Here is a 20,566-nt window from a genome sequence, read left to right as displayed (position 1 = left end):
TTGTTCGTCTAACAAACAGTTCAACTATTTTTTTTACAAGCCCCTCTTTAGTTATAGAATGTCAAACAAACAAGATGGTTGACTAGCCTATAATAACATTATTGCCTTGAGTATTTCCCTTTTTCAAGCAGCACACCAACAGGAAACATGTATGCACTATGGTTTTATCGACTTACATGTAATATTGGCAGACTCACATCAAGAGAGGGCGGTATTCATACTAATTGGGGTAGAGCAGTCGATAGCAAGTTTCAAAATTTCACCCCTTTGTAACACCTGTTCAAATTTATATTAAAAAAGCAATAACTAAATACAAAAATAATTCCAAGAAAACTTATCAAGTGATAAGCCACAAGAGAAATCGACTTGAATAAAATTAATTTCAAGTTTTGGGTAAACAAGAAGACTTGTAGTATGACTGGTCTCAAGCCGGGACTAAGTACTTTGTAGAACCTGGGGCCAATTTCATAAAGCTGCTTAAAGCAGAAAATATTGCTTAACAGTTGTCTGCTAAGCCGACACAAGCAGACCTACCAGTAACAAATTGTACATATATGACATGGTAGTTTAGCTGGTAACTTTAATCCGGTAAGCTTGACAAGACTATGCTTACCAGTGGTAAGCATAGTTTTGTCAAGCTTAGCTACTTTTTGTGCTTAATGCGGTTCTATGAAATTGGGCCCTGGGCTTGAGTACTCAATTCACCAATCTCAGCTAAAACGCGGATCTTTGGAGAACTGGGTAGGCATGACCTTGGGGACGTGTGAGTCGGTATACAATAGGGTCCACAATTCTGGAGGTCCACGATTCAGGAAAGGTCCACAGTTGGAAAACAGATACAAAACCAATAAGAGCTGTTGCAAAATAGCTCAATGGGAGCTAATGCAAAACAGCTCTTTAAAAACAAGAGGGACAATAGGAGGTCCATGGTTGCAGGCGTAAACAAGACTCGGTGTGTGTTGGGGGGGGGGGAAGGGAGGGGGAGGGGTAACAGATCATAACAAATCGTCTAACCTTAGTACAAGACAGTCATCGAATACCTCCCCTTGCGTATCCATGCCTCCATGTACAACCAGGACTAAACAGTTTCCTTGGTCACCAGCTATTGACCCCTGGGTACCAGCTGATGACCCCTCGGTAGTCGACGCAACAGCGCCCTCCTCTGGTGGGAAAACATCAACTGTGGTGCCAGAGGTTGAAGCACAAGCACTCTCTGATGGTAATGTTTTGTTTTCGCCGAAATTGTCCCCTCTTGAGTCCCCTCTAGAGTCTGTTGGGGCTGGTTCAGATCCAACAATTGCTGTTCCTTGCTCTATGGTTGATTTCACATCATCATTGCTTGGTGTCTCTGTTTCAGCTGTGCCTGCGGTGGCTGCATTAACGATAGCAGATAGAGTTTCTGAATCGGGAGCCTGAGCATCGTCTGTTGTTGGTTGGTCGTAGTACAGCCGCGCGGTGCACACCGCAAAGTCCAGGCGACTTGCAGGAGGTGCGCCTTCTATTTTTACTTGTCGCCAACGGGAATTTGCTGTAGTGCGAGAAACATAATAATAATAATAATAATATAATAATAATAATAATAAAACAAATTATATAGCGCATTTCACATAACCGTATCCATGCACTTAACATTAGTGCCCTGCAGCCGATTTCACGAAACGCTAGGATCAATCCTAACTCTAGTTAGGACGAGTAACCCGTCCTAACTTAGGATGAGTTCAATGCGTTCCATGTATTTGGATACAGAACTGAACCCGTCCTAAGTCCTAAGATTAATCCTAAGTTAGGAAGAGTTTGGTGAAATCGACGGCTGGTTATAGGGCCAATAACATCCCTTTTTCAATGTTTCTCAGCTCCCTTGGGAGTATACAGCCTTGGCAACAGTTTATAAAGCTCCAAGAGCTTTTTCATTCACAATATCAACCTCTACCCTCGAGGTACCCATTTATACCCCTGGGTGAAGAGAAGCAATTATAGTGAAGTATCTTGCTCAAGGACACAAGTGTCACGACCGGGATTCGAACCCACACTCTGGTGACTTAGCACCAGAACTTGAATTCGATGTTCTTAACCACTCGGCCATGACACTCTACAACACACAATGATCCCACAACACTTAATCTTCCAGGGGTGCGTTTTCGTGGGTGTAAACAATAACTGTTTCGGTCATTGGCCAGTGATTAACCAATGACCAACTCAAATGAAACAGCTATTGGTTTAAAACGAGAAAACAGACCCCTGAGACACGGGAAATTCTTGGATAAAACATTACAGGTTTATCACAATCGTGACAAATGTTTTTTAAAGAATTTGACTCTTGAGATACACAAAAATGTAAAAATTCCATCAACATTTTAAAAATGTCTCTTCTTCATCATCATTCGGCATAGACTTGCGTCCGTGGCCGCCTCGTCCTCAGATTGTAATGGGGGCGCACTCCTGGAGTTACCGCCATCACCTGGTGTCTTTCAATCGCTGCTCTTCTCAGTTCTTCGACGCTTCTTCCACTCCGATTTGTGACGTTGTCTATCCAGTGCAGCTAAGGGCGCCTCTGCCTCGAATTATACCTGTAGGCAGACCATCTACAGCTGCGCTTCTTCTTCAACACGATAACTGATTGTAAAAATGTCTTTTTAAGGGGGCGGGGGTCACAACCTGAGAGGACATTTACTATTGATACTTACAAGTATCAAACATATAGGCAGTATCCAATGCTCCGTTAGGTGACATCCCACCAAACATAAAGATCTTGTTGCCCACGGCAACAGCCCCATGAGCAGTGCATCCCAACGGTATGTCTCCTTTACATCGTACTTGTTTCCACGTTAAGGTTCCTATAAAATAAGGAAAGGGGGAGGGTATCTGACTAAAAAAAACTTATCACAAAACAAGCAAAGAAAAGAAAAAAGGTAAAGACTTGGGTGACTTGACTTCGGAAGAGTTTACATTCATTCACCCTTGCATTGTTCGGCACGGACAAACTAACCTATTTTTTAACTTTAAGCCATTGGGACACTTTCTGAACAGAACAAAAATTAAAAGTTCACAGATTTACAAATAACTTACAGGGTTTACAGAAGGTAATGGTGAAAGACTTCCCTTGAAATATTATTCAATGAAATACTTTACTTTCTGAGAAAACATTAAAACAATTATCAATTCTTGATATCGAGAATAACAGATTTATTTTAAACACATGTCATGACACGGCGAAACGTGCAGAAACAAGGGTGGGTTTTCCCGTTATTTTCTCCCGACTCCGATGACCGATTGAGCCTAAATTTTCAAAGATTGGTTATTTTATATATAGGTTGTAATTCACAAAGTGTGGGCCTTTGGACAATATTATTTACCAATGTTGTGCGATTGCTTTAACTTGCCCATTTTAGAACGTGTTTGTACAACACAACAAGTAGCCCAACTACTTTAGAAACCATTCATTTCTCTATAATCATCACACAATGCCCAGACATTGCTAATGTTGTTAATTTCTTTAATCCAATTTTGTCAATGTAAATATCATAAAACAGACAATTTAGATTTGCAAAAAGAAATTGGGATACTATGTTAAATAATAATAATAATAATTTGGGGGGCTAATCATCCTTACTCGCGAAGGACGTGACTACATCGTGTTCAAGAAGCAGGCATGCAAGGGCCCCTTTGGCTGCCAGCCACATCAACCCATTATGACCACAGAGCACAGCCAAAGATCGAAAGTGTTTGACTTTTCCCGAAGTAGGAAAACCGGATGATCTGGAAAACCCTCGTGGCACAGCAGAGAGAACCAACACACATCGCAACTCACATATGGCCCTGGCCGGGTATCGAACCAGGGTCACCTTGGTGAGAGGCGAGGGCTTAACGCACAAGCCGACCATCCCACCCAAAACGCACTACTTTTGAAAATTTTATGTGTTGATATGAGCAAGTAAACCTGGAGGTCACAGTTTCAAGTCCTGCACGTTTATTTGTTTACCTCAAAAGTTGTTAAATTTTGATTACTAAATATAAAGACTACAACTGAACAAACTTACTTGTGTCAAATTCATGCATGTCGTTGAAGAATGTCTCTCGTGCCATTCCACCATGCAGGTATATTTTGTTTCCCACAGCAACCATCACGTGACCATGACGACAGGTTGGTTTCTTTCCCTTGACATCAGGATTTGTCCACGCCATACTAGCTAAAAGTTTGGTGAAAAACAAAGATATAACTTTTCTTGATGGTGTAAAGAACCTACAAAATGTAATACCCAAATATTTGGTGGTTCAAAATCCAATTAACCTATCAATTAAGCCTGGGGCACCTTATCAGCTAGCAATCAATGCCCATAATAATAACTGATTTGGTTTCATGTTTTATTGTAAATAGGAACAAAGCCTACCCAATAACCCTGGGGAAGGGTTACAACTAGGCCTAGTTAGAAGAATATTTAAAATATGTGTATAAACTGCAGTTTACATCATGCAGAGGAGTTGGCAAAAGCCTCAATTAAATCCTAAACAAATATTTTGAACATTGAACAAAATTATATGTTTAACTTAGCAGACATACAAATATCCTTGGCTAAGTAATGTACAATACCCTTTTTGCTGAGAGTTCATCAACAAATAAATTTGTCTCTTTCCGATAACATACTAAAATCTGCACGACTTTTACAAACAGCATCATACATAGTTTTTATCAACACATTATACATTGGACAAGCACATACAAAATGCATTCAATAATAACATTTAGGCGTTTGTTGTGCCACATCAATCTATCCCCAGATGTTGGAGGCACAGAGAAGCAGAGACAGTGTAATCAAAGCAATACAACATAATACATCCTGTGAAAAAAAAGCAAAATATAAATTGGGGAAAACAAACAATATTTAACAATAGAAAGCAACAACATTTTGTATAAAAGAAACACATCTTGAAAAGCTTAGTTGTAAAGTTGGTAAAGCACCTATACATTTTGTCAATGCAATTCAATGAAACAATTATTTCTGTACTCACAATAAGAAATCACAGAATCTTTAGGAAAAATTAATAGCAGTACAATACAAGTAGGGATAATCAGTAGCCCTGGCGGGCTTACACTTCCGTATACTACAGTGACGTCAAGGATATCAGGGTCCATTTCTGGGGCGGAAAATTTTCAAAGCTTCATAACTCAAATCTTACCTGCAAGAAACCACTAGTTTCAACAGATTCACATACCATGGCAGCATGGCTGCGGTGGGTTTTGATCGACATATATTCTTCACAAATCCGTCATTTTCATGAAATAATGCAGCTCCCAACGTAAAAAAATTCAAATTTTTGTTCACACTCTCACAGTCTGCCGTGTGTACGCAAGATGCACGACGCGCAAATCCTGTGTTGTGCTGCGTATTAACGCTGTGCAGTAAAGATACGGTGACCAAGAATTCATGCGTCTTGCATCTTGCGTCTTGCACGCGAATGTATACGCGTACGCACGGCAGAAGACAACACTTTGAGAAAACGATCAAAACAGGAATTTTTTAAACACTGGGAGCTGCATTGTTTCACGAAAATTACAGATTTGTGAAGAATATAACACGACCAAAACCCACCGCAGAAAAATGTATGCTGCCATGGAATGTGAATCTGTTGAAACTAGTGGCTTGTTGCAGGTAATATTTGAGTTATGAAGCTTTGAAAAAATTTCCGCCCCAGAAACGGGCCTTAATAGTTAGGACTCTGTATCTGTGTACAGAGAAATAGTCCTATATAGGGCTCGGGTAATCAGGATCAATGACAATGATACTGAAAAAAAAATTGTAACAATAGAAAAAGTGACGAAAGAGGCTGTTCAAATAAGCAGAGGCTTTGAGGGATCAGCCCTATACATAATACAAAAACAAAAAGCAAAGACAATGTAACAAAACACAAACAATAACAGTCAGAAGAGAATGCAAAATGTACAGTTATATGAGCACTTGAAACTGATAGGCTCAAGAAATCAAACCAGCTAAATGCAAAAAGAAAAGAAACGTTGAAGACGAGCAGATCGATCCAGAGATCGGAGGTTCAAATCCGGCTCCAGTCAGTTTCTCCACATTAACTTATTTTGCAAGCAATTCCTGCAATATGTACGGAAGCTACACACTGACAGTCAACAATATTCACAACATTATTTTGGTAAATATTATAGATGTCAAATTTTCATCAGGGATAAAGAATATTATTTTACTTTCACTCATACACTGATGATACGAGCACTGTACACTTAATGGGAGACTTTCTGGGACGATAGAGGGCAGCAGACTTACCGGGTAAATCCATTGTTCTCAGAATTATGCGCATGTTCAGAACTACGTAAACAATGGAAACTTACCCGGTATGTCTGCTGCCACCTAGCGTTGGAAAGTCTCCTATTACTTTCCTGCTATGAAAAAAACAACACAGGCACACATTCATGCATAAATGCATTTTGATAGCGCCCAACAAAGTTCAGAGCACTTTACAAAAGCTGACAAACAGTTTCTGATACAAACAAACAAAAACAATGAAACAGTTTTTCTCAAGTTGGGATTCGAAACCCCTGAACGTTGCACGTTTTTTGTAGAAATCACAAACTCATAAATATTCATGACTTCTCACCTGCATCGAAGATATACAGCTGTCTATCACTGACAGGCTCCGCCCCCTGATGACCACCACAGAACACGTAGAGCTTGTCACCACTAGAAGCGCAATTACGACACGTCCTTGGAGAGGGAGGGGTACCAGTGACGTCTGCAGTGGTCCACTTTCCTTCATCTAAAAAAACAAAAAAACGTAAATCTATTTTTAAAAAAAGGTAGGGAACAGACCACTGCAAATGTCTGTTCAACGCTACTACCACCTTGTTCAAGTGTCTGGTACTATACAGAAAAAATGAATAATTATTTATTATTATTATTAATTATCTCGAGCAAAAATAATAAACAATCAATCATGCAAACATCATGAGAGCGAACTAAAAATTATTTATAGAAGGATAGGTAACAATGAATAAAAAGATTCAAAGTAAAAAAAAAAAAAAAAATGATATTAGAAATGTAAATTTAAAAGTAGGAGAAAGGGGCCGGGGATGGGAGAGAAGTAAAGAAGTGTAGAGAGCAAACAATGAAGTAAAATAGTCCACTTAATAACTCAGTTTATACATTGAACAGACAAATTAAAGGCAGTGGACACTATTGGTAATTACTCAAAATAATTATTAGCATAAAACCTTTCTTGGTTACTAGTAATGGGGAGAGGTTGAGAGTATAAAACATTGTAAGAAACGGCTCCCTCTGAAGTAACGTAGTTTTCGAGAAAGAAGTAACTTTCCACAAATTTGATTTCAAGACCTCAGTTTAAGAATTTGAGGTCTCGAAATCAAGCATCTGAAAACAAAAAACTTTGTGTGACAAGAGTGTTTTTTCTTGTATTATGATCTCGCCACTTCGACAACCGATTGAGCTCAAATTTGCACAGGTTTGTTATCTTATGCATATGTTGATGTTTCCATGCTTCTCCTCATTGAACCCAAGTCTGTACACTCATGGGGTGACAGGTCTTTTTCTTCAGCCACGCCAAGCATCTGGAACTCTCTACCACTTAATCTTTGATCTTGTGTTTGTACCGCAAATTTCAAGTCTCTTCTCAAAACTTATCTTATGTCACAGGTTTTCAATGACTAATTTTGTTGTTTCTGTTTTTCTTTGTGTTGTGTTTTGTTTTTGTTTTGTTTTTGGTTTTACTGCGCCTTGAACACCCAGCAGGGTGGATATGTGCGCATTACAAGTCTTATTATTATTATTATTATTATTATTATTGATATACACCAAATGTAAAGACTAGTCTTTGACGATTACCAATAGTGTCCAGTGTCTTTAAGTAGGGGTATGAGAGAAATTGGCTGTTACCAGCTCCACAAACAAACAAACAAACAAACCAACAAACAAGTGGAGCAAACTACTGATCTTACCAAGGTCTAGCACCTGGATGTCATTCATGTTTCTCCCTTGGTCCGCACCGCAGAAAACAAAGATCTTGCTCGGTTGACCGACTGGTTGAAAGACTGCATGCTCATATCTTGGCCTAAGGCCACTGTAGTCTGGTGTGGACCACTGGTAAGCATCTGTAAACAAAAATGTTAATATATTATTTTTGATAACATATGAATTTTCATAGCGCTACAGAATTGGTAAGAACAAAAATAGAAAACATCCCTTGAATAATTTCTGTCTGGAATATCAAACTTAATTAGAAATAAATAAAATGAATTCCCCGTTTGGAGTTTATCGCTCAATGAGCGCTTTATTCTTTTTAGTTTTTGCATCGATTAAAATGTGTAATCGGTTTTTCAATATCTTCTCGTGACCCAGATGGCCAATCAATCTCAGACTTCTAGAGGTTTGTCAGTTTATGTATATGGTGGATAACATTAAAGTGCTCACACTGCCAGCAACTGATTTGTTAGCAAAAACAAATTCTGTAATGTTCCTTTAAAGGCAGTGGATTGGTAATTACTCAAAATAATTGTTAGCATAAAAACTTACTTGTTAAAGCCATTGGACACTTTCGGTAAACAGTATTATCCAAGGCCCACACTTAGTGTATCACAACTTATATATAAAATAACAAACCTGTGAACATTTAGGCTCAATCGTTCATTGGAGTCGGGAGAAAATAATGGGAAAACCCACCCTTGTTTCCGCACGTTTCGCCATGTCATGACATGTGTTTAAAATAAATCCGTAATTCTCGATATCGAGAATTGATAATTGTTTTAATGTTTTCTCAAAAAGTAAAGCATTTCATGGAATAATATTTCAAGGGAAGGCTTTAACCATTACCTTCTGTAAACCCTGTAAGTTATTTGTAAATCTGAGAACTGTTTTTTGTTTAATGTTCCGAAAGTGTACAATGGCTTTAACGATCAATAGAGAGTTGTTAATATAATATAAAACATTGTGAGAAAACAGCTCCTTCTGAAGGAGCGTAGTTTTGGAGAAAGAAGTAATTTACCACTAAAATATTTAAATTTGAATTCGGAACCTCAGAATGGGGTCCAGAAATCAAGCATCTGAAAGCACACAACTTCGAGTGACAAGCATTTTTTTTCTTTCATTACTATCTCGCAACTTCAATGACCAATTGAGTTCAAATTCTCACAGGTTTGTTATTTTGTGCATATGTTGCGAGATAATAATCAAAGATAAAACACCCTTGTCACAAGAACTTGTTTCTCGAAAACTATGTTACTTCAGGGGGCAGTTTCTCACAGATCAACACCTCCATATTGCTCGTTACCAATTAAGTTTTTAATCTAACAATTATTTTGAGTATTACCAATAGTGTACGGTGCCTAATACAATATTTTGACTGTGCGAAGCAAGTTCTTGTGCTTTACATACAGGCTTTATGAAATTGGTCCAGATCAGACAACTTCATAAAAAAAAGATTTTGCTAGATTTTGGTGCATACCGAGATCCAGAAGATACGAGTCTCCGTAAGCTCCGCTTGGATCAGCGCCCCCTATCACCAGAAGCCTTCCCTTGTCATCGGTAGTCTTCCTGGGGATGTGAGAACAGGTATGACCGACCCTCATGCTAGGGTGTTGGCCCATCGAGGATATTACATACCACATGCCTGGCTGGGGGCAATCCCCTGGTCCAAGAACGGGGTTCAACTCCATTGTGCTGGCAAACAAACCTGCAATGCACAAAGAAAATTTAAATGATGAGGTGGCTTTTTTTTTTTCAGGCCTGAAATTAGATTATGGCCTCCGTTGCTCCCTACTTCTTGGCCTTGGTCAGTTGGTGCCCTTCAATTTTTTAAGTTTCCCATTGACTTTCTTTAAGATCAAGTGCCCTTTGCAAAATGAAAATGACATTGCCCTCTCATACATGCTCAAAAATTAATTCCAGGCCTGTTATTTGGTCTGTTGAAAATTACAGTGTTACACGTGTTACACGTTTGAGCCTACTTGTACAAATAGAGATGAACTTGTGGGCATCAAACAAATAAACATGCCAAGACAACTTGAACGAGCGAATTCAAGTTATTTCTACAGTTGGGACAGGGTTCCCAACCAGAGTAGTGACTGTCCTAACTGTACCAATGACTGTCCCAACTTAGTCGAGACCGTCTCTACAGATAAAATATTATAAAATAAATTTGGTCTATCCCCACTACAGTTGGGACAGTCATTACTACAGTTGGGACAGGGTTCCCAACTAGAGTAACGACTGTCCCAACTGTACCAATGACTGTCCCAACTATAGTTGAGACCATCTCTACACCACTACAGTTGGGACAGTCATTACTACAGTTTGGACTGGGGGTCCCAACTAGAGTAACGACTGTCCTAACTGTACCAATGACTGTCCCAACTATAGTTGAGACCATCTCTACACCACTACAGTTGGGACAGTCATTACTGCAGTTGGACTGGGGTCCCAACTAGAATAATGACTGTCCTAACTGTACCAATGACTGTCCCAACTAGTGGAGACCATCCCTACCAAATAAAACATTATACAATACATTTGGTCTATCCCCACTACAGTTGGGACAGTCATTACTACAGTTGTGACTGGGGTCCCAACTAGAGTAACGATTGTCCCATCTTCTAGGAGGAGACCATCCCTACCAGTACCACTCAGCCAAAAATTATTATCAACCCGGGCCTATCCCACTACACTGAGTTGGGACAGTCAATACACTGGTACCGTTTGGGACAGCAGTCAATTCTGTGTGGCTGATGCAGAGAAGTAACCGCAGTCTCAGACTTGAAATCAAGTCTACACAGTCTGGTCCCGACAGTACAGTATTAATCCACGCACGGTACTGTTGAGCTCTATCTATGTGAAATCCCAACTGCAGTTGGGACGCCCCAACTTTAACACTCAACCTCAAGTTGGGACCAGTCCCAACTATAGTTGGGACGATTATCAAGTTGGTACGGAACAACAACGCAGGTGTGCTACATAGTTACAGCTCCATGCTCTAATCAGGAACAGCACAGCCTACAGCAGCACGGGCACTAGCCCCACTTGAGTGGCCAAGGATAGCAGGATTCAGCTATCCTTGGCCACACAAGTGGGGCTACACACTACACAGGCACATGTTTATATTTATAATTAAAAGTTACTCTAAACAGACAGGTTAATTTAAACCGTTATTTCATATATATTTATGTCATTATTTTGTGGAAAATGAAGTAAAAGATTTCCTTCCTTCATGAGTGAGTTAAGTAATGAGCAAACAAAGTAATGTGATGCATCAAAAACGTACCTTGTTGGTGAATTAGGTTGTAGGGCTAGGAGTATGGTAAAGTTATCAACCACGCATAAAGAGCGCCGCCGCGGCGCCTAGCCTTTTGCCAGGCAACAGAAGTTAAAGCGCGCCCTCTAGAGGGTGCACTTTAACTGGCTGGATGGAGAGTTTGACCATCTGGCGCGCTCGCGACGACATGACTACAACAACAAAGCCAGGACTAGTCCACAGGTGAATGACTTTTAGTTTTATTACATGTATTAATGGAAAGGTTTCCGTATGGCGCCACCACTTTTTCATCCGATATGAAATAATATAGTATCTTATTTACCTTAAATGATAAATCCCTTTTTGTAAAAATGAGTGAAAAAGTGGTGGCGCCATACGGAAAGTTATCCAGTAAAACAAGTCACAAAATAATTTTCGTCTCAGGAAGAAGAACATTATTATTTTAGCATGTAAAATCCCATTAACCAGTTAGTTATGATATTATATTATATCCTGGTGTCATGCGTCATGTGTTTTATTACAGGAAAATTTTTCACAATCAAAAACTAAACGATTAAAAAAAAAAAATCATCTATCCAACTTTTTTACAATGACACTTAGAGGTACACTTCATCATCGTGTGTTGAAATCTTAAACGTTTTGTTTTTCTGTTGCGAGAGATAATCCACTATTTACAGTGCCAATGCGTGTATGACATTTGAGCAACGTCGTGTGTTTTATTTTAAAGCTTTTCATTGGTTGGTATTTTATTGAATATTCAGAAGCTAGTATGGCGAGCAAAATAAATAAAAAAGCTCATTCAATTACTATACTATTAAACAAAGTTAATTACATTTTTGTCCCAAGACAAATGGCTACTTGTTAGAATCCGGAGATATCGCAAGTCATGACAGTAAAACACCCCGTCCAGTTGTCTTATCCAAAGTCAATTTGTGTTGCGGTTCAATGTTAGGCGTCGAGTTGCCTGGGCCACTGAGCATGTCAAGTAATCCAACATAATTATTCACAAGTAAAAACAATTTGGCAAGTAATTTTTTTATTTTAATTTGATTTTTGATTCTGCAGATGTGACTCATGATTAGAAGACATTTAATTGTGACCTATGTGGAGTAACCTACTCAGAAAAAGGGGAACTAGAGAAACCCCATAAACAGGCTTGGAAATCATTTGGTGACTTTTTTCTATGACATTTGTAACAAAATGTTATCGGCTTGAACATGAATTAAGAGAGCATAAAAAGGTCCGCACTGGAGAGAAATCACACTGACATTTGTCAAGAAGCCTTCTCTCGGAAACATCGCCTGACTGCCCATCTACATGTACGTCTTCACACTGGAGAGAGGCCATTTGGTTTGTGACATTTGTGGGAAAGCAATTTCCAAAAAGAACAGTGTCAGTAGTCACACTGGAATTCTTGTGTGTCACACGAGAATTCACACATGGAGAGAGACCGTTTGTTTGTGGAATTTGTGAAAAACTGATTTAAGTAGTCACCAGAGAGTCCACACTGGAAAGAAGCCCTTTCTTGAGACTTGTGGGGATAATTCCTTTTCAAGAGAAGACATTTATTTGTGACCTAGTATATGGAGCAACCTACTGAGAGAAAGGTCAACTGGAAATATATTGTTGAAAACATTGAAAGAACTGTCTAAGTTGACATTTGTTATAAATCTTTCCCACTTGAATGCAGAATGAGAGAGCACCAAAGAGTCAACACTGAACAAAGACAGTTTGTTTGTGACATTTGTGGAAAAGACTAATTGTAAATCAGAATTATCAGCCCATCAATGTGTTCACACTTTAGAGAAACCATTTGCTTGCGTCATTTGTTGAAAAGCATTTTCATGTAAAGCCATCCTCGTCTGCCACATTAGAGTCCACACTGGAGAGAAACCATTTGCTTGTGACATTTGTGGAAAAGCGTTTTCTCAAAAAAAAAAGTCTAACTGACCATCGGAGAGTCCACACTACAGAGAAACCATTTTTTTGCGACATTTGTGGGAAAGCCTTTTTTTTGAAAGCAAAGTTTAAGTCATCACCAGAGAATTCACTCTGGAGGAAAACCATTGTGGCATTTGTTGGAAACATTTGCCAGCCATCAAAGAATCCACACTGGTGAGAAACCAATTGTTTGTGATGTTTTTTGAAAGTGTCTCGCACAAACACACCCCATGGGACCATGAGCATGTCATTGCAGAGAATCTTTTTATTAAACACTCTTTTTTTGAGAAGCTTTTTTCTTTGAAAACTTCACTAGAATGTCTTGGTTATCAGCTAGTCTGTCCACCAGCACACTGGAGAAAACCACTTTTTATTACAAATTATTTTATGTGTGACATAAGTGGAACAGCCTTTTTATACAAACGATCCTTGACATCATCGGCCTACTCACGCTGACTGGAGAAAAAATTATCATTTATTTATTCATTGTAGTAGATGCAAATTTGCCGTGGGGACAAAGAAAACTAATTTTGGTTTGAACCCATAATATACACGATGTGTTTACACTGATGTATACTCAGTACTTTCTAGAGCTCTGTGAAAAATAATCACAGGCATATTACTCGGGTGGGATTCGATCCTAGGAACTTTGCGATTTTAAGTATCTTACCAACTAGAACACAGAGATTGCCCCGCTAGCTAGAGGCAGTTCAAATCCTGTATTTTTAGCACCAGGTGCCGCCATGGAATTATTATTTGTTATTGCTTGCAAATCCTTTTGCATTTTATATGACTGGCACCTAGAATGAAAGCATGAAGTGGTTACAGGTGTATGAGGTTAGCCTGTGAAGGCATTTAGTGGTAGTTTATTTTAAGCGAACATCAGGAAACACACACACAATACCATCTAAAACATTTGTTTCCAAATTCCTCAATTAATATGAATACAAAGTGATTCAATAAGTTTAGGAATTTGGGGCACAGCCAAGTAAGCACAGCTTGTGTATATAGAGTTAAAGGAACACGTTGCCTTGGATCGGTCGAGTTGGTCTTTGAAAAGCGTAACCATTTGTTATAAAATGCATATGGTTAGAAAGATGTTGTAAAAGTAGAATACAATGATCCACACACATTTGCCTCGAAATTGCGTGGTTTTCCTTTTACATCGTCGACTAAAACGGTCGGTCATTTATATGGCCGAACGTGTTAGTTTGCACAGTATAAGGAAAACCACGCAACTTCGAGGCAAATTTGTGTGGATCATTGTATTCTACTTTTAAAACTTCGTTCCGACCATATGCGTTTTATAAAAAACGGTTACACACGCTTTTTATAGACCAACTCGTCCGATCCAAGGCAACGTGTTCCTTTAATAGTATACAGAACAGACTAAGCACAAAGCACAGGACCAACAAAGACCTGAGACAACAAAACACACATCATTTAAAAGGTTTGGTTGTACTACACTCTAGTAATAATGAAAATGAAAAAACAAGATTACAGGAGGAAAAGAAAATCAATTTTGAAAAATGTATGACTTAAAGGTAAAAACAGCTTGTTTGTGAAGGAAGGAGAAAAAATACATATAGCTTTGCAACTGCATTAAGAAAACACACATCGGAGAAGGACCATTACATGTATGTGGTATTTCTGAATACTTTCCATTCAACTTGGGATTTTTTGTTTTGCTCCCAGCAGGATCTTTTTGTGGCCGTTATGACTTTCCCAGTTTGGGGTGATGTCTACAAACAATTTGGTATTCAAAATGTAATAACCATTCTCAATTAAGAGTAAGTGGCAATTAACTTCTATTTCAATTTGATTTTGATGATTACAGATTTTAATTCTCAGAAGAAGACATCTGTTTGTGACCCTGGAGGAGCAGCCGACTTGAAGAAAAAAAAACGCCAACCTGGAAAAACTTGAAGAAGTTCACACTTTAAAGTCAGTGGTTGAAATTGAGCATCCATCTTTAGATTCTGGAACAAAACATTTTGAAATGATTTTGGAATTTCAATTGGGGAAAGAAGACATTTGAATTTGTCTGTGATTTTTGTACTTTAACTTTCTCTCGTGATCACAAGTTGAAAAGGCATCAAAGAGCCCACACTGGACAGAAACCATTTGCTTGTTGCTATTGTGGAAAAGTAGTTTCACAAACAGGTCATTGGAGAGACCCTCGGCTTGTCAACACTGGAGAACAAAACATTTGTTTGTGACATTTGTTGGAAAGCTTTTGCGCACCTTTGCCGGCCACCAGGGAATGCACACTTGAGAGAAACCATTTGGACATTTTGTGGCAACATTTTAAAACTTCAAACCTCCCTTGCTCGAATGCCGGCAGAGAATTCACGATGAATGAGGAAAAACCATTTGTTTGTGACATTTGTGGGAGAGGTTTTTCAAACAAACCTACCTTGATGACCCATCAGTGTGGCTGCACTGGAGAGAAACCATTTGTTTGTGACATTTGTGGCAAAGCTTTTTCTCAAAAGAGATATTTAAGAAGTCACCAGAGATCTCACACTGGAGATAAAACATCTGTTTGTGAAATTTGTGGAAAAGCTTTTTATTGTAAATCCAACCTTTCCCGCCACCTGCGAGTCCACACTGGAGAGAAACCATTTGTTTGTAACATATGCGGAAAAGCATTTACTTGTAAAAGTGTAATGACAGTCCATAAGCGTGTCCACACTGGAGAGACACCATTTATTTGTCACATATGTGGACAAGAATTTGCTCAAAGAAGGTTTCTAAGTACACACGTACTAATCCACACGGGAGAGGAACCATTTGTTTGTGACATATGCGGCAAAGCATGTACTTGTAAAAGTGTATTGGCAGTCCATAAGCGTGTTCACACTGGAGAGAAACCATTTGTATGTGACATTTGCGGAAACGCATTTACTTGTAAGCGCTATCTTACCAACCATCACAAAACTCACAACCTTGACAATTCATTTGTATGTGACATTTGCGGAAACGCATTTACTTGTAAGCGCTATCTTACCAACCATCACAAAACTCACACTCTAGACAAACCATTTGTATGTGACATTTGCGGAAACGCATTTACTTGTAAGCGCTATCTTACCAACCATCACAAAACTCACAACTTAGACAAAACATTTGTATGTGACATTTGTGGTAAAGCATTTACTAATAAGACCTATCTTACCAACCATCACAAAACTCACACTCTAGAGAAAACATTTGTATGTGACTTTTGTGGCAAAGCATTCACTTATAAGCGTTATCTTACCGAACATCACAAGATTCACACTCTAGAGAAACCATTTGTATGTGACATTTGCGGAAACGCATTTACTTGTAAGCGCTATCTTACCAACCATCACAAAACTCACAACCTAGACAAAACATTTTTCTAATAAGAGCTATTTAAGAAGTCACCAGAGATCTCACACTGGAGATGATCCATTTGTTTGTGAAATTTGTGGAAAAGCTTTTTTTTGTAAATCCAACCTTTCGTGCCACCTGCGAGTCCACACTGGTGAGAAACCATTTGTTTGTAACATATGCGGAAAAGAATTTGCTCAAAGAAGTACTCTAAATACACACCAACTAATCCACACTGGCGAGAAACCATTTATTTGTCACATATGTGGAAAAGAATTTGCTGAAAAAAGACTCTTAGTACACACCTTCTAATCCACACTGGAGAGAAACCTTTTGTTTGTGACATTTGTAGCAAAGCATTTACTTATAAGCATTTACTTACCGAACATCACAAAATTCACAATCTAGAGAAACTATTTGTTTGTGACTTTTGTGTCAAAGCATTTACTGATGAGCGTTATCTTACCGACCATCACAAAACTCACCCAGGAGAGAAACCATTTGTATGTGACACTTGCGGGAAAGAATTTACTTGTCGGCGTTATCTTACCGACCATCACAAAACTCACACTCTAGAGAAACCATTTGTATGTGACACTTGTGGCAAAGAATTTGCTCAAAGAGGGCCTCTTAGTAAACACCTAGTCGTCCTTATCCACACTGGAGAAAAGTATTTTGTTTGTGACATCTGTGGCAAAGCATTTCCTTTTAAAACTCACTCTCTAGAGAAACCATTTGTTTGTGACATTTGCGGAAAAGCATTTTTTGTAAAACGCCTTCTGAAGAGACACCAGCAAGTCCACAGTGGTGTACATGTACATCGATTATTTGTTACATTTGTGGAAAAGATTTTTCTTGTAAATTCAGCCTTTCCCGCCACCTTGGGAGTCCACACTGGAGAAAAACCATTTGTTTGTGACATACGGAAAAGCATTTACTCACAAGTATCTACTAAATGAACATCACCAAACTCGAACTTTAGAGAAAGATTTATTTTAGACACTAGGATGTGCATTTGTAAAGTTAAAAAAAGGTCTAACCGACCATCAGAGAGTCCACACTGGAGAGAAACCTTTTAGTTGTCACATGTGGAAAAGCATTTTCTCAACACAGGACTCCAACTACACGCCAGCAAATCCACACTGGAGAAATAACTGAAGTAAATGTTAACACTGTATATTTACTTACTCAAAAAGTACTGATAAGATGACCATCCACTCTTCGAAGAGTCAATCACGGCGATGGTCAAAACGTGGTAGAACCAACTAGTGTACGAATGTAGCGCACGTACTCCAAAAATTAAGAATCAAACCGCACGAATTGCAACTTAGAATTGTTCCGCTTTTCCACAGAAAAAGGTGCCGGAATCCGTCCTCAAAATACTCGGAGCGAAGATATGTTGTATACAGCGTTAGCAATGGTCAGATAGGGTTTTCCTGAAAACCCTTTAATGAAACTTAACTGAAGTTATAAAACCGAAGGTGGAGCAATAGAATGATGCATGTTCATCTGTTGACTTCATAAAACAAGATGGCGTTGCCCATGCAAAAAGCTGAAGCACATCCGTTTGTGACATTTGCGGAAAAGCATTTACTTACAAGAGTCGTCTTAAAGGACATCACAAAACTCACCCTCTTTTGAAACCTTTTGCTTGTCACATATGTGGAAAAGAATTTTCTCAAAAAGGGACTTTAACTACACACCAACTACTCCACACTGAACATGCTGAAGAAAAACCTTTTGTTTGTGACATTTGTGGATTACTTGTAAAGGTTATCGTACCAAACATCACAAAATCCACACTGTAGTGAAACCATTTGTATGTGGCACTTGTGGAAAAGAGTTTGCTGAAAGAGGGCCTCTTAGTACACACCTTAAAATCCACACTGGAGAGAAACTTGTTTGTGACATTTGAGGAGTTGCTTAAATAAGCATCAACTAGTCCACACTTAAGAAAAAAAACACTTTGTTTATATCAAGTTTTGAGATTGTATTCAGATTTTATGGGTTATGTGAAAATTGTATTTTTCTAAATAACTTCAGGTCACACTTGTATTTGCTTGATTACACCACTCCGGTTTACTTTTGGGCTTGTCACGTGACAATCTTCCTTTTTTTTTTATAGCTTCTTAAAAGAGCACCCTAATTTTGGTCTGTATTTCTCTTTATTTTTATAGAAAGCATGGGTCTGGCCATGCTCCAAAAACAAAATTATCTTGGAGGGATAAGCTCATTGTGAGTATTGTTTTATGATTAAATTATAGTTACACAAATGAACTAGAGGGCGCACTGGTGATGCTGCTTGCACAAACGCGACGCGACCGTAAAGAGACACACGCGCCATTATATACATGTACACGCGTTGAATATGAAGTACCAATTGAGTTTGTGTTTATTGAACGCTATGCGATGCCGTTTTGCCAACTTACAAAATGGCCACACACCGGGCCGCGTAAACACATGCTCTGCGATGCCGTTTTGTCAACTTAGAAAAAGGCTGCATGCCGAGTGCGTATGTAGGCCAGTGCGCCCCCTAGTCCTTATATACAACTATGGATTAAACCCTCTTTGTGTACCTGAATTATCCTGATTTGTGGGACTATATTTGGACTGGATTGTTGTAAATTGCCATGCGTGTATTGCCAGGCATCATCATGATGTGTGTGCAGAGTGTAGTGTGCGGACCTTTTTATTACCCGTCAATGACTGTGCAATTAGTATTGTTATTTCGTTTTGTATGTGGGCTATGGGTTCAATTTAATAAACCAGTACAAGAGAGACCATTTTATATTCTTGACGTCATTGATAACATGTATTGTTTTGATGATTGTGTTTTGGCAAAGCTCGTCCTTAATTAATCAAGGACCGGCTTCTTTCCTGTGTCTCTATATATCAAAGTTTAATATTTTTATCCTAAACAATTTAAGGAGGGTGACCCAGCCCACCTTGTTCGACTCTTATGGCCCTTTTTAAACATTATATTATCATAGTTGCCATTGCAGTGATGTAGAGGATAAATAATGGATTCTATGTAAATAATTGTGTTAAATAATAAGTTTAGACTTGGCGCCTCATACGACACGTCATGCATACAACACGCAGCTTCAGATTTTGCATCCACGTACGTCGACACGTACGTCGACTGGTACGTGACTTCATGCCGAGGCTTTGCATGTGCTTAAAGTCGTCACCAATGTTGTCTGCACGAGTCGAGGACCCCAAAACTATGGTATTGACATTCATTTGAAAAATCACATCTTGATCATGGTTTAACAAAAGGAGATATTTTTATTCAAACCCAGGCTGGTCCACCATTTTGAGCTTTAGCAAACCTTGAAGAAACTTCAACAAGTAAGCAGACACTACTTCAGCCACAATTTTGAAAAAAATGCGTTACTTTTATTTGAAACCTGGGTCGGAAACCCATGAGTGCTTGTTCGGGAGATAAATTACAAATGATGTACTGATACGCCTACTTTAAAGAATCCAACAAGAAAATTTTCATTGATATACCAGAAATTTTGTTTTAAAAAAACAATTAAAGAGTTATTATTAAAAGAGAAAAAAAGTTAAACAAGGTGGAAAAAAAGGGAAAGTAAAATTAAAAACTAAAAATCAACAAGCTGTTTTTCAATCATTACTTGATGCCCATTATTGTATCTGCTTGAAGGAATATACAGGGCTCAATTTAACAAAGGCCATAGATTAATATCAGGATTTGAAACTTTGCAAGATGGAAGTATAACAATTAGGTGATGTTTGCGCTAGCACCATGTGTCAATCTCATGTTGATCCTGATAAGTACCGGTGGTTGACAACTCAAGGTTTTAATCCATATGTTCTGATCGCCTTCAGGAGTATTAAACTTCAGGAGAATGTGACGATCAGACAAATACTTAACAAATAGTTGAATTGTCAACCACCCGAATCAACACCACTCATAAAGAGATGTACATGTACACATAATGCTACCGCAAACCTCCACTAATTA

The 20,566-nt window shown here is 38.6% G+C and overlaps 2 protein-coding genes across 2 annotated transcripts; one reads left to right on the top strand and one right to left on the bottom strand.

Annotated features, from left to right (window-relative positions):
* Positions 1-631: 631 nt before the first annotated feature.
* On the bottom strand, positions 632-11,365 carry LOC117294260 (rab9 effector protein with kelch motifs-like). Its single transcript, XM_033776619.1, has 7 exons — positions 11,287-11,365; positions 9,475-9,702; positions 7,973-8,125; positions 6,619-6,777; positions 4,038-4,187; positions 2,685-2,834; positions 632-1,528 (listed from the first exon to the last, which is right to left on the bottom strand). The coding sequence occupies exons 2-7, from the start codon at positions 9,683-9,685 to the stop codon at positions 996-998; spliced, it is 1,356 nt and encodes a 451-aa protein (XP_033632510.1). The 5' UTR covers positions 9,686-9,702; positions 11,287-11,365; the 3' UTR covers positions 632-995.
* Positions 11,366-13,254: 1,889 nt separating this feature from the next.
* On the top strand, positions 13,255-16,695 carry LOC117294409 (gastrula zinc finger protein XlCGF8.2DB-like). The gene is made up of 2 exons (XM_033776793.1): positions 13,255-13,392; positions 15,056-16,695. The coding sequence occupies exon 2, from the start codon at positions 15,573-15,575 to the stop codon at positions 16,605-16,607; it is 1,035 nt and encodes a 344-aa protein (XP_033632684.1). The 5' UTR covers positions 13,255-13,392; positions 15,056-15,572; the 3' UTR covers positions 16,608-16,695.
* Positions 16,696-20,566: the final 3,871 nt, after the last annotated feature.

The sequence above is a fragment of the Asterias rubens genome, chromosome 9 (assembly GCF_902459465.1).
Source record: "Asterias rubens chromosome 9, eAstRub1.3, whole genome shotgun sequence".
Lineage (NCBI taxonomy): Eukaryota > Metazoa > Echinodermata > Asteroidea > Forcipulatida > Asteriidae > Asterias > Asterias rubens.
This window is presented reverse-complemented; position numbering and strand designations above follow the sequence as displayed.

Excerpts from the sequence above, each read along its gene's own strand:
- LOC117294260 (XM_033776619.1), bottom strand. The coding sequence starts at position 9,685 with ATGGAGTTGAACCCCGTTCTTGGACCAGGGGATTGCCCCCAGCCAGGC. Across the intron at positions 8,126-9,474 it reads CTCGTATCTTCTGGATCTCG|ATGCTTACCAGTGGTCCACA; the intron begins GTATGCACCAAA and ends TTTTGTTTACAG. Across the intron at positions 4,188-6,618 it reads GCTGTATATCTTCGATGCAG|CTAGTATGGCGTGGACAAAT; the intron begins GTGAGAAGTCAT and ends CCAAACTTTTAG.
- LOC117294409 (XM_033776793.1), top strand. The coding sequence starts at position 15,573 with ATGAATGAGGAAAAACCATTTGTTTGTGACATTTGTGGGAGAGGTTTT.